The sequence below is a fragment of the Triticum aestivum genome, chromosome 3B, assembly GCF_018294505.1.
Source record: "Triticum aestivum cultivar Chinese Spring chromosome 3B, IWGSC CS RefSeq v2.1, whole genome shotgun sequence".
Taxonomy (NCBI): Eukaryota; Viridiplantae; Streptophyta; class Magnoliopsida; order Poales; family Poaceae; genus Triticum; species Triticum aestivum.
The window spans coordinates 844,348,397-844,363,665 of NC_057801.1; the positions used below are offsets into that span (position 1 = coordinate 844,348,397).

At 42.7% G+C, this 15,269-nt stretch overlaps 1 protein-coding gene across 3 annotated transcripts; it reads left to right on the forward strand.

Annotated features, from left to right (window-relative positions):
• The first annotated feature begins 217 nt into the window (after positions 1–217).
• On the forward strand, positions 218–3,380 carry LOC123067051 (uncharacterized). 3 transcript variants are annotated; one of them, XM_044490011.1, is made up of 4 exons: positions 218–735; positions 816–886; positions 976–1,539; positions 2,453–3,380. In XM_044490011.1, exons 1-4 carry the CDS (start codon positions 390–392, stop codon positions 3,275–3,277), a joined length of 1,806 nt encoding a protein of 601 aa, XP_044345946.1. In that variant the 5' UTR covers positions 218–389; the 3' UTR covers positions 3,278–3,380. The 3 variants fall into 3 exon arrangements, with proteins under 3 accessions (XP_044345946.1, XP_044345945.1, XP_044345944.1); XM_044490010.1 differs by having other exon boundaries at positions 219–735; positions 819–886; positions 976–1,575; XM_044490009.1 differs by having other exon boundaries at positions 220–735; positions 976–1,575.
• The last annotated feature ends 11,889 nt before the right edge of the window (positions 3,381–15,269 follow it).

The window sequence follows — 15,269 nt, forward strand, 5'->3', positions numbered from 1 at the left end:
ATGTATGTGGCTGGAAAAAGATAGTTGGTTGAGGTGGTATAGCATCCATGGTATGCAGAACATGGTTTTGCCACCGCTGATATACATCCTGACGAACTCATATATATCTTCAACACCTACACTATCCGTCCTATTCCCAGACGACAAAAATTACACATAATCATTTTTGTTTTGTTTTTTCTCTCTAGATGCAACTAACTAACAGCGCCAAACCAATTCCAACCAAGCACCAACTAAACCTCCATTTCTTCGGCGTGCTGGATCACAAGGACAATGTGGTACGCGGACACGAGGAAAAAGTGCATCGTCCTCTCAAATTCTCAATGTAGGAGAGATCAAGACTCAATGTAGGAGTTCTATATTTTGGTCTAGTTTGGCGTAAATACGGCATGGGGCCTCTTCAAGGTCTCTGGGCATGGCGAACTGGAGAGCAGTGCATGCCCAACATATGGCGCTCGCTTGACGCCATGGACGACCAGGAGGGAGGCCTCATATTCTCCGCCCAACTTGATCCGATGAGGGCGGGCTTCGATCCTACTCTGATCAGCTTCCCTGTTCCAGCGCTAATTAGTCGCCTTCTCGGATGGAGTAACAACAGTGGCCAAGGAAGGCCGCAGGGATTCGTGATGGTCGCCGCCGCCGCTGTTGCTCTTTACGTGGCTGCACTCTTTGTTTCTGGTCAGCAGCCTCGCCGGCGACGTCTGGCTGCTTCTGCTGCAGCTAGGCCAACTTCTGGTATGCAGCTTGTTTCATTACTTCATGGCTCAAGTTCTTTTCATGTGCGATTTGATTTGCATCCATGGATTTGTCTGCAGCAGCCAGACCTCGTGCTCTCCCTCTGCCTGCGCCGGACGGCGGGCTCCTCAGAATACTGTCAGGGAATAATGTAAGTCGTGATCCTAAGCTAGAGCTCCTGTTTCATTTCTTGATCGTGGCAATCCAACCACCTCTAATTTCTTGTCCATGGGTTCGAAGCACGAATATCTGGAGAAGGTGGTCCACAGCGCGTCCATCGGTGCCCGGGACGACGACGAGCCGGTTCCGGTCGCAAGAGTTCAGAGCATGCTGGACAAGGAGCAGGAGGACGATGTCGAGCGGTTCAAGGAGTTGTGGCTGTCGCTCGTGGAGCGGGAGCAGAGGCTAGAGCTCCAGCTGATGCACCTCGACGGCCTTAGAGAGCAGCTCGAGCACCGCCTCAGCGTCGCCGCCCTGGAGACGTGGATCCTGAAGCTCGATGCCTTGCTACTCCATGAGGAGAACGAGAGGCTCAAGGCCCAGGCGGCGGAGCTGGAGGCCGTCCGGGCCCAGCTGGGTCGCGCCAAGGAGAAGCTTCGTGCACTCAAGGAGCGGGTGCAGATCGAGCGGGAGGAGTCTCAGAGGGAGGCGGCCACGCCCCGGGACAAGGTAATGCAGCTGGAAAAGTCCGGCGAGAACAGGGAAAGGGTGTTGGCTGCGGAGGCGGCGACGCTACGGAAGGCCAAGGCTGGGCTGGAGGAGGAGAACATGGAGCTTGCTCGGAGGCTGCAGCATGTGGAGCAGGTCTCCTCCTCTGTTACTATTAGTCTGGTTGATGGGGTAACTGCATTCCTAATTCTCGATTTCAATTCAACATTTTCTGCCATTTCGTCTAAATTTGTGAAAATTACTACTCCCCCGACCCGTTCCATAATATGTATACTTGATACTTGTCGCGAACGACAAGTATTATGGAACAGAGGGACTGCATATCAATTTCTCCAGATTTATGTGTCGATTGTTGACTGGTTTCCAGCTTTGGTCAAGTGAACAAAGTTATCTTCTGGGAGAGAGAAACTAAAAAAAAAGATTTTTTATGTATTTCCTTGTAACCAAAAAGTCCTTATTTCTGAGCCGATGATGCTTTGAAATAGAAAATCCAACAAAATTGTTCACATTTCAAACTAATTTTTTTTCTTTGGATGTCTGGATTATCTAACCATATATAGGAATGCTGGTAAGATAGCTTACTTTTATGTGCTGGGTTGCTGACCTTTTTTGGGGCGAAACACAATATGACCATTGAACATAACATGGTCATTTAATTAGCTTATGTTATGGTCACATGTTGGCCATTGATGACCTAAGTGAACTTAGTTTCTTGGTCTTTGTTTGATACATTTCTAAACTACGTTAACTCCAAACGAGTCCCTGTCCCACTGAGAAAGCACACCCATATATATGCTTTGTACTAAATCATCAACAACTAACATGGATCGTTGGGAGTAGTACATTTTCTAGAAGACATTTGACATTTTGTTTGGGAGAACATTCCCTCCCCACAAGTGCAAAGTCTGAATTTCCAATTTCCCATTTTGCCTAGAAGATACTTTACCACTGGCTCTTCTCCGCAAGGATTTTAATATGGCCAATCTTCGTCCATAATATGTGGCTAAACAAGCTAATTAACCGTCCTTCTTTCTTCTGGATTTATAAGGACGACATGGTGGATGAAGCAAACTACCTTAGGGAGGCTAACGAGAGGCTGACCAGGCAGATCGAGCAGCTACGCAGGGACCACTGCGCGCACGTCGAGGAGCTCGTCTACCTCAAGTGGGTCAACGCCTGCCTCCGCCACGACGTTCGTGGCAGAGATCACCACCCCTCGTCCGCCGAACAAGATGAGGACGGTGATGGCAGAGCCATGACGTCGTCGGCCATGGATCTGAGCAAGAGCATGAGCTACCGCTCCAGCGAGAAGGCCAAAGAGCTCATGCTGCGGTATGGGAGCCTCGGCCTGGACGGCCACGACCCCGCGCTCTTCTCGCCTCTCAGCGAGTCGATAGACCGCGACGGCGAAAATCACCAGCTGCGTGTTGGAGATCACGACGAGCCATGGCGGAGCCCGGTCACTCCGTCAGCAGTCGTGGCCATACCCCAGAATCGGGTCGGGAATGCGAAGCTCAAATTTGTGAGAAATATCAAGAAGCTGCTAGCTAGCACAAGAAGAAGCCACGGCCACAACCGCAGGAGCGAGAAGAAGGCGATGCGGTGCCTGGCCTCCAGCAGCCACGACGCGCTCTCTGGAGACAGCTCGTACGAATCGTCGTGCCAGAGCAGCATGACGACCGTGGACTTGGACGCCCGTGCGCGCTGCGGGAAGGCGGCCGCAGAGGTGCCCGTCGCGTCGAGGCTGGAGGCGGATACTCAGCTGGCTAGGTCGAAGGGCTACATGGGTGCGTCGCTCGGGCCGGAGGCGAGAAGCTATCACGCTCTCCGGCCGGACGGCCCAGCTGGTGTTGGGTCAGACCAGTTTAATTAGAAGATGAGAAGATACTCGGACCAGTTGAGAAGCTCTTGTCCTGATCATTTTATAGCTAGGTGCATGGAACGTGATGCTAGACGCAGAGTCTAGAGTGACTTTCGCACCATACGAACTCATTAACGACAAACCGGTCGCCAGCCGATCATTCATACATAGCTCACTCGTAGATAAAAATGTGTTAGGTTCCCCGCATGAGTACAAAGAAAGCATACGCATAACCACATTAAAAAACATAGGCATAAGACTACCCACCCTGGGAGTACATAAATGATAACATCACACATATATAGGCAAAATAGATGATGTGGCATATAAATAATGAGGAAAGAGAGGCATGTGGCAACATAACTAGTTACTCACATATACCAATACAAGATGAGCCTACAACATAATAAATGAAGTGTACATATATTACTTTCCACTGTATAGGTAGTAACATAGATTAGTAACATATGCATGTTTCCTACTGTGGCTAGTCAAGCACATTAACAAGCACATACCCATTTCCCCCTGCTTTAATGATAGTTGGCAGAGCTCCTGCCATTCCAGTTAAAATATAAATAAATAAATAAGCGTGCATGCCGATATAGACATAGTCATAGGCACAACACCAGCACACAAGAGATACGCACAACCAAAGAGTCATAGGCACAGTAGTAGAGGACGACAGACATGTTACAACTCTTGGACCACTGTGTTTAACAAATAAGCTCCTTATTTCTAATGTCTTGATTCATACAAATATATTCATAAAACATCAGATGTACATGTTTATAACCTGTAATCCACCTTTTCAGATTTGCTGATATATTACATCTTGTATATGTTCTCAGGTGACACGCAACAATGAAGCAAGACAAACCAGAGTGCTCAAAAGTCGATATGCAGCTGGTCGGTTAAAGACTTGGGTCTTCTTGACAAGCGGGATAAGCTCATTCAGGTAAAATCCGTAGCAAGATGTGTGTCGACACCGTTGCTATGCCGCCGGTTGGCTGACTCAGCACGTTGGAAACTTTACCATATCTCATCTCCACGAGCTGTAGGTTAGCTAGTCTCTCGAAGCATCCGGCAGTGAGTTTTGAAGCAATGCTTATACAATTAGAAGCTTCTAATTTATTTTCTACATATGTGTTGGCCTGCCAGTGCAGAAAATATTGACATAAATGAGCCATTTGTAAGTTATATTTTTTGCACCGAAGCATCACATGATAAGCTATGATGCTTTACTAATGTGTGTATGAAGCCGTTAAATGGCACATCCATACCACGACATCAGACGGTAACCTATGAAGCTTTATTAAGTTCTGTATGAAGCAACTCACATGGAATGTGTTTCCAGCAACGAGAAGAAGTGTTCTATTTACGCCGAAAAATGTTACCATTACAATACATAACTATGTGTCCTTTCGTTTGGAAAATGTATGCATTAATTAGTTCCATGGCATGTGAGAAATCTTGCGCAAGTCTGCATAGATTGTTTTCATCTCATGAAAAAATGCTTCCGTTGCCTTATGGAATAGAAACAGTCAGGGTCTATTTTGGAGATTTATCTCCTAGAATCGAATCATCATTTACGGGATTTTATACCAAGAATTTAGGTGATCTCTTTCCTAAAAGACCAGATGTATTCTGTTCTCACAAGTCATGCTTCCATCACATGGGTGCATGTAGCGTGATTTAAGGAAGCATACAACAAGGAAGCAACGTCCTAGGGATGAAGAAGGGAATACAGGTGGAGCCAAACATGGAAGGCGTGGGTTGCGGGAGCGGTTAAGAAGCACTAAATTAGCGGCTACAACTAATCTCGTGTAGGCTTAAATTTGTACTCCCCATTCGGAAATACTAGTCATCAAAATGGATAAAAGGGGATGTATCTAGATGTATTTTAGTCTAGATACATCTTTTTTTATCCATTTTGGTGACGAGTAGAACTGACGTACGTCCTGCTTTTAATCTGATGGCTAAGGACTATTCTGATAGATGTATCTATCAGTAGTCTGATGCCTAATGCAGATATATGTGTAGCATTTATAATGACGTTGCTCGTCTTCAGTTCTCTAGCTCTCCCTCGTGTATGCAGCAGTACTCTTCCCCCATGTGCCGCGAGTTGGTGACCATGTTTATCTCTGCACCTAGGCGGGAACAGTAAATTCAAATAAAGTAGCAAACAACTATTTTAAAAATTGATTTTTCTGTCATCAAAAGATGCTCCAATGTGCGAGGTGCGTGCAAACATTTCTTTCTTTGTTTTTTTGCCGCATGGCTCCCCTGAACGCCACCTTTTACGTACCCACGTAATCTTTTCCCAATACAACACTTGATATATTTTTCCTGGTAATTGTCCAACATCGGGCCGGAATAGAGAATCCATTTTTTCTTTCTCTTAGGACTAGCAGATCCTATCGGATCCGCTGCCTCCAACTGGCAGAATTTGAAGCCATTGTCCTCACCAAATCAAAGGCATCACCAAGGTACCCAAAAAAAGTCATCATCAGGAGGATGTTCATCCATTCCATCATCACCAACTCCATCTCCATCAGCGGCTACATCTCTGCCGCCGTTTATGGGAAAATTGTGTTGACCGGTTATCGTGATCACTTCTTGTTGTTGATTAATGTCTAGTAGTTTATGCCTTATGTTCTATTGGTGAAATATTTATATGTTTTGTATATTGTCATCCATATTCATTAGCCACTCTTGACGAGTAACTAGACCTGTAGGCCAACTTGCCGATCACATATCTATGCCACTCACATTATGATGACTTATGTGTAGTTCCATAGCGTTCTTGGGACCATTGAAAAAAGGAGTAAAAGAAAAATATATTTTTAGTCTTTGGATCTTATATATTAGGCAACATGCGTAGAGTTATATTTATAACCCGCGATCTTTGACGTTTGGGTGCGTTAATCTTATAAAAGTCTCAAAACATATCGAATATAATACCCACAACTTCATTTATTCTGCTAGGAATGCCGGCTAATTAATCAGATATTAATGTGCCTCGTGTTTTGCGATATGTATTTTGTGTGTCAATTAACAATCTCAATCTCAATCTTGTGTAGCTCGTTTCTGTTGCTTCTATACCACTTTTATCCATCCGCTGCAAGACTATTCGCAAGAGATATAATATTTATTTAAATATAGTTATAATATGATACATTTTTAGAAATTTACAGTATTTATGAATAAACCTAACAAACATTTATTGTTTTCATAAACATAATGTCTCATTGTACTTGCCATAAACCTAATGAATAAAGCTAAATATTGCATACTTGGGACAATTGTGTAAATTATTCGGAACATCATGATATATTTTCAAGTTATACAAAAAATGCCCATGGGCCAACTATATTTTCCACGGGCCAACAAATGAATTTGTAAACAATGCCCATTTTCCTCTCCACAAACGAGCATCTTGCATGGAATATTTAATCACAACACAAATACAAGCATCTTTTTTTCTCTCTATTCTTACAAACACCACACATCCCTCTAGTCGCTCTTTCCCGTTGATTTAACTTGTCATCAATCACTTTCTTTGTCCATACATAATTAATCCTCTTAATTTAATGCCTTCCCGACACAACATCTAGATAACAAAAAATGACTCTACAATTTTTCTATATTAACTATCATGATACTAACATATAAATAAAAGTATTTGAACAAGAAATGAAGGTCCCATAATAATGCTATACTCTATAAATCATACATCCCATCTACACGTGTGAAGCGGCAACAGACACACACATGAATAGCGGTGCCCCTGCCAGCAGCGGAGACATCTCTCCGGATCCGTCATCTCCAACTTCCCTCCATAATAATTCCAATTAGGGAATGGGAGATAGTCATGTAACTATAATTTGCAAGAATAAAGCTCTCGCCTGATAAACCATAAACCCACAATTCTCTCTCCCTTTCTCTCTCTCTCTCTCTCTCTCTCTCTCTCTCTCTCTCTCTCCCGCCCTTCATCTCCCTCTTCTGTCTCTTTGAAAAGGCAATCACGTACCGCGATGGATGATATCTTGTTCTATGTATGATTGACATGTAAAACTGTTCTCAGCTATCGCAGGAGGTGATAGTGCACTAAATTTGATGAATATAAAGATGCATGTATTGTAGTGCCAATGTTTGTTTCTTCTTGTCTTAGACCGTGACAAAGATAAAGCTTGACAATAGTCTTGGTTATCCCTAATGAAAACCTAAGGCGATAAAATTCAGAAGTTGATAAACCATAAATCCACAATTCTCTCTCCCTCTCTCCCCCTTCCTCTCTCTCTCTCTCTCTCTCTCTCTCTCTCTCTCTCTCTCTCTCTCTCTCTCTCTCTCTCTCTCTCTCTCGGACACAAATCAGTGAGAAACCTGCACAACCAAATACGTCATTCTCTCAGATTTATGATCATTCAGAAAAAGAACCTTCGGCTTCATCTATTTGCATGTATATAACAAGTCGTACTAACAATTGTTGCGTACAAGAAACAATCGACATAATTCAGTTATAAGAAAAAAATAGGCATAAACTAGAGATCTTAATGTTCAAAATCCACCAGCAGCAGAGCATCAGGAATCACATCTAGAAGAATCAAGGAATCAACGAACAAGCGAAAGTAGATGTCCATCTACTCTATATAGGGATATCTGGCACTCTTTGGGAATGTTTGAATGACACCGCGATCACACGGGGACTCGGCTTCTTCGTGGGAGGAGCTACTGGATTTTTGGTTGTGTTTTCTCTAGGTCTTCCTTTTGATTTCCAGAAATTTCGGTTGCTGGACCAGGTTCGTTAGACTCAAAATTACTCAACTGCACCTGGACATGTAATCTGGACTAGAAAACCATATAAAAAGGGCAACATATGAATTGCAATTCCAAATAGTTTATAATAGGACTGCTTTGCTCAATGTTTTTACTAATGAGCATGGAATATTTAATCAATAGATTATTGTTAAATATCCTAGCATGGTGGCACTTTGTCAATATATTACTTTTAGTTACCTTTTAAAACTTGAAGGCTCACTATTAGTTCTAATCCTCATGGCCTATTAAGTCATGCTACTATTCAATACAATTCCAGCTTGCTCCTATATGAATGATGTATCTAAAAATACAGAAGAGATTCATATGACCATAGTGCAGCAACTGCTGAAACCTAAACTACGAAGGAAACCACTCCACGCTACAACGTCGATGAGCTGAAGCTCACATGGTGGCATCCGCCATGACTGCCACCACATTGGAGGCACTGCCGGCATAGCTGAGACTCCCATCATCAATTTCCTTCCTAATTTATTGCACAACATGATGGACAAAAAATTATGCTGCTAATTAAAAAAAGGAGTATGCCTTATTATCGAGACTGTAGCTTCTAAGAAATAAAGTGGCATAGAACCAAGCCTGTAAGTAAAAGGAATGGAGATCGTAAAATATTCCATCGATAAATGCCAGTTACTGATGGAAGGACTGAACAAAAAGTTTCTCCCCTTGGACGGCCGCTTCTCTCCTGCTTCTCCCCTCAGACGGAGGCGGCGGCGTCTCCCCTCGGCGTCGGCGGCATCTCCCCTCGGCGGTTTCGTCCCCTCCCCTCGGCGGCGGCGATTGGGTCTCTCCTCGGATGGCGGCGGCGGCAACAAAAGAACTATCGAGAGGAAGGAGATCGGGGATAGGATCGACATGCTGGTTTTTTTTTGCGGGGTGGGGCGGGGGAGGTGACGGAAAAAAAACCAGCGAAAAAAACACGGTTGAAAGTGGTGGGACAAAAATAAACCCTGCAGACTATTCAACCAACTAAAACATTAGGAGTAGAGATTACTCATTTAGACTAAACTCTTTTATTTCTTAATAATTACAATTTAAATTTTCCATATTTAATCTTTTGTAGAGTTTGGACGATTTTAACCAATATATTTTTGTACCATGTTTAGCGCCTACATAATAATACAGTTAAATATTAAAATAATATTTTATTATTATTTTTAACGATATGCATGCAAATATAACTTCAATAAATCTGAAGCATTTATTACAGGGAATTAGACGTAGCTGGTTCATTTTGGGACACCTTATTTTTTTCTTTCCCAAATTACTCTTGATGAAAGAAAATAGATAAAATAAAACATAAGTCTTTATAGACTAAGGTGTGACACTTAAATATCCATTGACAGTTCTGTCCATTATAGTTTCCTTATATATCATAGAAGAGGCCTACAAAATTAATCGATGTTTCTAGATGTATGCATGTATATTTTCAATGCAAATAAATAAAGGATAATTATTTAGTACGTACTAAATATGAAAACTATAATATGGTAATTTTCTATGTGTGATTTTGTTCTATAAATGTTGTGTTTCATCTTAACTAGTTCAACAAGGATGCTTAGCACTTGGCTTGAGTTAGTAGCATTCAAGTCAACTCACAATCAAATATGTTCTTTTAATGATTTCATATGCAGCATGAAAAAAATGTTTGGTACATGTATGCATGGAGAATTTTTGTACCAATTTGTTTTGGTAAAGCCGACACTTTGTTGGTGACCAGACAACAGGTGTCTTGGGTACTCGTGTATCAATGAATAAATTTCTCATAGAGATTAGTTTCTCCATCTTCGTTAAACGAGAGAAAAGTTTTTCAGCCCACGAATGATCGGTGGTGCAAAAAAGGTACACTTCACAATTTCGTCAAGTCCAGTATATAAGGTCATCTCAGAGATGGACCCGCAAACCTCCCGCAACCGTTCGGACCATGCTCTCCAGACCACAGAAGCCATCCAACCGGTCATTTGTCGGTCCGGACACGATTTCTCCCGTAAACAGGAGACAAACGTGGCGCGGGGGGGGGGGGGGGGGGGGGGGGGGGGGAGGGGGGGGCTTTACAGGAGTCCGGACCGGTCTTACACCTTCTTCTGACCGCCCCAACCCACCAAATCTCCCCCCCCCCTTGCCCACGCGCATTCTCTCCTGGCGCCAGCTGCCCGCATTCATGCTGCTGTAGAGGGCGCTGGACAATATTGAAGACGGCACAGGGCGGACGCTACCTCTCACTGCATCCACCATTGAAGAGTTGTCGGCCGAGGGCACCGCCCGCATTGGGTCTCCGGGGTTCGCACCTGATTAATGCTGGAGACGCGTGACTGGACGGGACGGGATGGATATCTACCACGCCCGATAATTGTCATTTGTCTGTTTATATGCCTCCATTAAGCATGCTCGTCGGCCGAGAAACCTACTCCAGCACCGCACATTGACGCACCCGGACGCCTCGCTTCACCGAAATCCGCTATATAAGGGCCGCCGTGCTCACCAGGAAGCGGCCGCCGTGGAGGCGCAGCTGCAGGTGATCGTGGAGGAGAGCAACACCAACTGCGCCTCCTAACCCACCGACGAACCATTAGCCGGCTTGGTGGGACGAAGGCAGTGCTGGCGCCACCATTTCCATCGTGGACCTCAAGTCCACCAGCAACGGACAGGTAGCAGACTCGTCCGAGGATGAGTAGGCCACGGGAGGTAGCGGTGCCTTGTGCCATGTGATTTAGGACACCTTCGATGCTATTTATTTTTCCTTTTGCCGATTTCACTACACAGTCACATGTATCTTCATCAAAGATTTATTTATATATTTTCACAAGGTATTGACCATATGCACAATAATCTCCATCATAATCACTGTGCATCCAATGTCTTTTTTTTTCCTATGATAGTATTTTTCATCAAAAATGAAACCAAATGCTGCATGTTTCAATAATTGGTGGATTATAATTTCAGTTTGTTTTAATATATAAAATAATGATATTAATACATTTGATAATTAACAAGCATGTGTGAACAAAATTCCTATTTAAGAAATCTGCCGATTAACCCGTTAACTGGCCAATTAATCATTACTCGTAGGGTCATCGAGTAGCCAATAAACCCAACAATCGGCCAATTAATTGATTAACTGGTTGATTAACTTGCAATTAGCCTATTAATTACCTACTCACCAACCAACGGGCCTAGCTACCAGTTAACCATTTCCTCAACATTGAACAAAACATAGAATCTTAGTGGCCCGTCCATTGACACGAATAGGGCTTCACGACTGAGTTCCTCGACCCCGCCAACCCTGGTTTATGACAACTAAAATTGCATCTCTTCACAACAAAAACTAAAGTTTGCTACGTATAGTGAAGCACAATCATTGTGGGGAAGATGTTATGGAGAAGAGATAAGGTGAGTTTCTAATATTTACCATCCATTCCAAGCATCACAAAGGGTGAGCATTATTATACAAAGGAATCAAGAACTAACCTGCTATATCTGTTTTGAGGAATTGACCACTAAATAATTTTCAGCTAGCTACATTTACAAAATGAGCTATCACGCATACTTATTGTGTTAGGATCACACAATGATTCGTTTCTCCTGGTGCAACGCACGGACACATTTTCTAATATGATACTAATTCAAGACCAAGTGCAAAACATCATTGTTGAATCACAAATATAAAGTATATTAACCAGTAAAGAAGCAATGTAATAGTTGTAAGATAAATCACACATAGATATATTTTTCTTTTTCTAAAATTTCCTATTTAGTTGTAGATAATTATCCTTTTTATTTACTTGAACCAAAAATAGACAACAAGCACATGATTGATCTAAAAGATATAAAAAATAATCTGTGATGACTCATGTTTTCGTTCTTATCTATTTTGTCCAATAATTGTTTTTGGTAAAGATAAAAAAATAACTTATATCATCATCACTGCAGGTTAGAGCATCTACAACCGCGAGTAGCTATTTCAGCCCTCAAAGTCTGCGGACGTGGCCAGGTGCGTCGACGGATAGTGACCAGTCAAACCACGCACGACGGATTCAAGCGCCATTTGTGCGGACGGAATAGATTTTGAGAGGATCAAGTCCGACCACCGTGGACTCTACAAAATCGAGTCGAATGTACTTAACTCAGGCATAATTCACGCAAAAACCTATTATTGGACAACCAAAATATGCCATTTCAATCAAACAGTGTGTAAACATACGATAAAAAACTTAATTAATCGGGGAAGGGCGCAGGAAATCACCATTTCCTTGCCGCCTACTTCGCCTTGGGGTCGGTGGTATTGCTTTGGCCTTCGTGTAGGCGTTGGCCGTCGGAGGGTCATCGTCATTGTCGTCGGAGTTTGATCCATCGTAGGAGTCGTCCGACAGGTCCATCTGCACCCCGGCCAACCTCTGGAAACAAAATATTACGTATGCACGCATGTGCATGTACTCCATGTAGGCTAGCAGACGCCAGAGACTATGGCGTCTTTCATGTATCCAAAAACGTCAAAATTGTCAAAAACAGAACAGTCTGTAGTAATCTGTATCAAACATATACTTCGGGAACCCCAAAAATTATGAAATAAATTGCTGGATCTAAGAAATTTGTCTATTAATCATCTGCAAAAAGAATCAACCTAAAAGCACTCTCCAGTAAAACATGTCAGCTAATCTCGTGAGCGCTAAAGTTTCTGTTTTTCACAGCAAGATCACATAAACTTCACCCAAGTCTTCCCAAAGGTTCTACTTGGCACTTTATTGAAACAAAAGCTATAAAACATGATTACTACAGAAGCATAATCATGTGGACACAAAAAAACAGTAAGGGTAAATATTGAGTTGTCTCCCAACAAGCGCTTTTTTAATGCCTTTTAGCTAGGCATGATGATGACAATGATGCTCACATAAAAGATAAGAACTGAAACATAACGGGAGCATCATGAAGCACATGACTAGCACATTTAAGTCTAACCCACTTCCTATGCATAGGGATTTTGTGAGCAAATAAATTATGGGAACAATGATCAACTAGCATAGGAAGGTAACACAAGCATAGCTTCAAAATTTTAAGCACATAGAGAGGAAACTTGACATTATTGCAATTCCTACGAGCATATGTTCCTCTCTCATAATAATATTCTGTAGCATCATGAATGAATTCAACAATATAACCAGCACCTAAAGCATTCTTTTCATGATGTACAAGCATAGAAAATTTTCTACTCTCCACATAAGCAAACTTCTTCTTTATAGCATACGTATCATCACAATAATCATCATAGATAGGAGGCATGCTTTCATCATAGCAAATTTGCTCATCAAAGCTTGGGGGACAAAAAATATCATCTTCATCAAACATAGCTTCCCCAAGCTTGTGGCTTTGCATATCATTAGCATCATGGATATTCAAGGAATTCATACTAACAACATTGCAATCATGCTCATCATTCAAAGATTTAGTGCCAAACATTCTATAGGTTTGTTCTTCTAGCACTTGAGCACAATTATCCTTTCCATCATACTCACGAAAGATATTAAAAAGGTGAAGCGTATGAGACAAACTCAACTCCATTTTTTTGTAGTTTTCTTTTATAAAATAAACTAGTGCTAAAACAAGAAACAAAAAGATTTGATTGCAAGATCTAAAGATATACCTTCAAGCGCTAACCTCCCTGGAAACGGCGCTAGAAAAGAGCTTGATGTCTACTACACAACCTTCTTCTTGTAGACGTTGTTGGGCCTGCAAGTGCACAGGTTTGTAGGACAGTAGCAAATTTCCCTCAAGTGGATGACCTAAGGTTTATCAATCAGTAGGAGGCGTAGGATGAAGATGGTCTCTCTCAAACAACCCTGCAACCAAATAACAAAAAGTCTCTTGTGTACCCAACACACCCAATACAATGGTAAATTGTATAGGTGCACTAGTTCGGCGAAGAGATGAAGATACAAGTGCAAAATAGATAGTAGATATAGGTTTTTGTAATCTGAAATAATAAAAACAGCAAGGTAACGAGCGGTAAAAGTGAGCGTAAATGGTATTGCAATGGTAGGAAACAAGGCCTAGGGTTCATACTTTCAGTAGTGTAAGTTCTATCAACAATAATAACATAGATAGAACATATGACAAGCCCTCAACATGCGACAAAGAGTCACTCCAAAGCCACTAATAGCGGAGAACAAACGTAGAGATTATGGTCGGGTACGAAACCACCACAAAGCTATTCTTTCGGATCGATCTATAAAAGAGTTCGTACTAGAATAACAACTTAAGATACAAATCAACCAAAACCCTAATGTCACCTAGATACTCCATTGTCACCTCAAGTATCCGTGGGCATGATTATACGATATGCATCACACAATCTCAGATTCATCCAACCAACATAAAAGTACTTCAAAGAGTGCCCCAAAGCTACTACCGAAGAGTCAAGAACGTGTGCCAACCCCTATGCATAGGTTCCCAAGTGTCACGAAACCCGCAAGTTGATCACCAAAACATACATCAAGTGGATCAATAGAAGAACCCATTGTCACCACGGTTATCCCACGCAAGACATACATCAAGTGTTCATAAAAGACTCAATCCGATAAGATAACTTCAAAAGGGGAAACTGAATTCATCACAAGAGAGTAGAGGGGGAGAAACATCATAAGATCCAACTACAATAGCAAAGCTTGGGATACATCAAGATCGTGCCATAGATGGAACACGAGAGAGAACACGAGAGAGAGAGATCAAACACATAGCTACTGGTACATACCCTCAGCCCCGAGGGTGAACTACTCCCTCCTCGTCATGGATAGCGCCGAGATGATGAAGATGGCCTCCGGTGATGGGATCCCCCTCCGGCAGGGTGCCGGAACAGGGTCCCGATTGGTTTTTGGTGGCTACAGAGGCTTGGGGCGGCGAAACTCCCGATCTATCTTCTATTCTAGAAGTTTTAGTGTACGTAGGTATATATGGGTCCAGGGAGAACGTCGGTGGAGCTATGGGGGCCCCACGAGGCAGGGGGCGCGCCCAGGGGGGAGGGCACGCCCCCACCCTCGTGAGCACCTCCCGTATCTTCTGACATGGGGTCCAAGTCCATCAGGTGGGTTTCCTTCCAAAAATAACTTCTCCAGTTGATTTCGTTCCGTTTTGACTCCGTCTGATATTCCTTTTCCTCGAAACACTGAAATAGGCA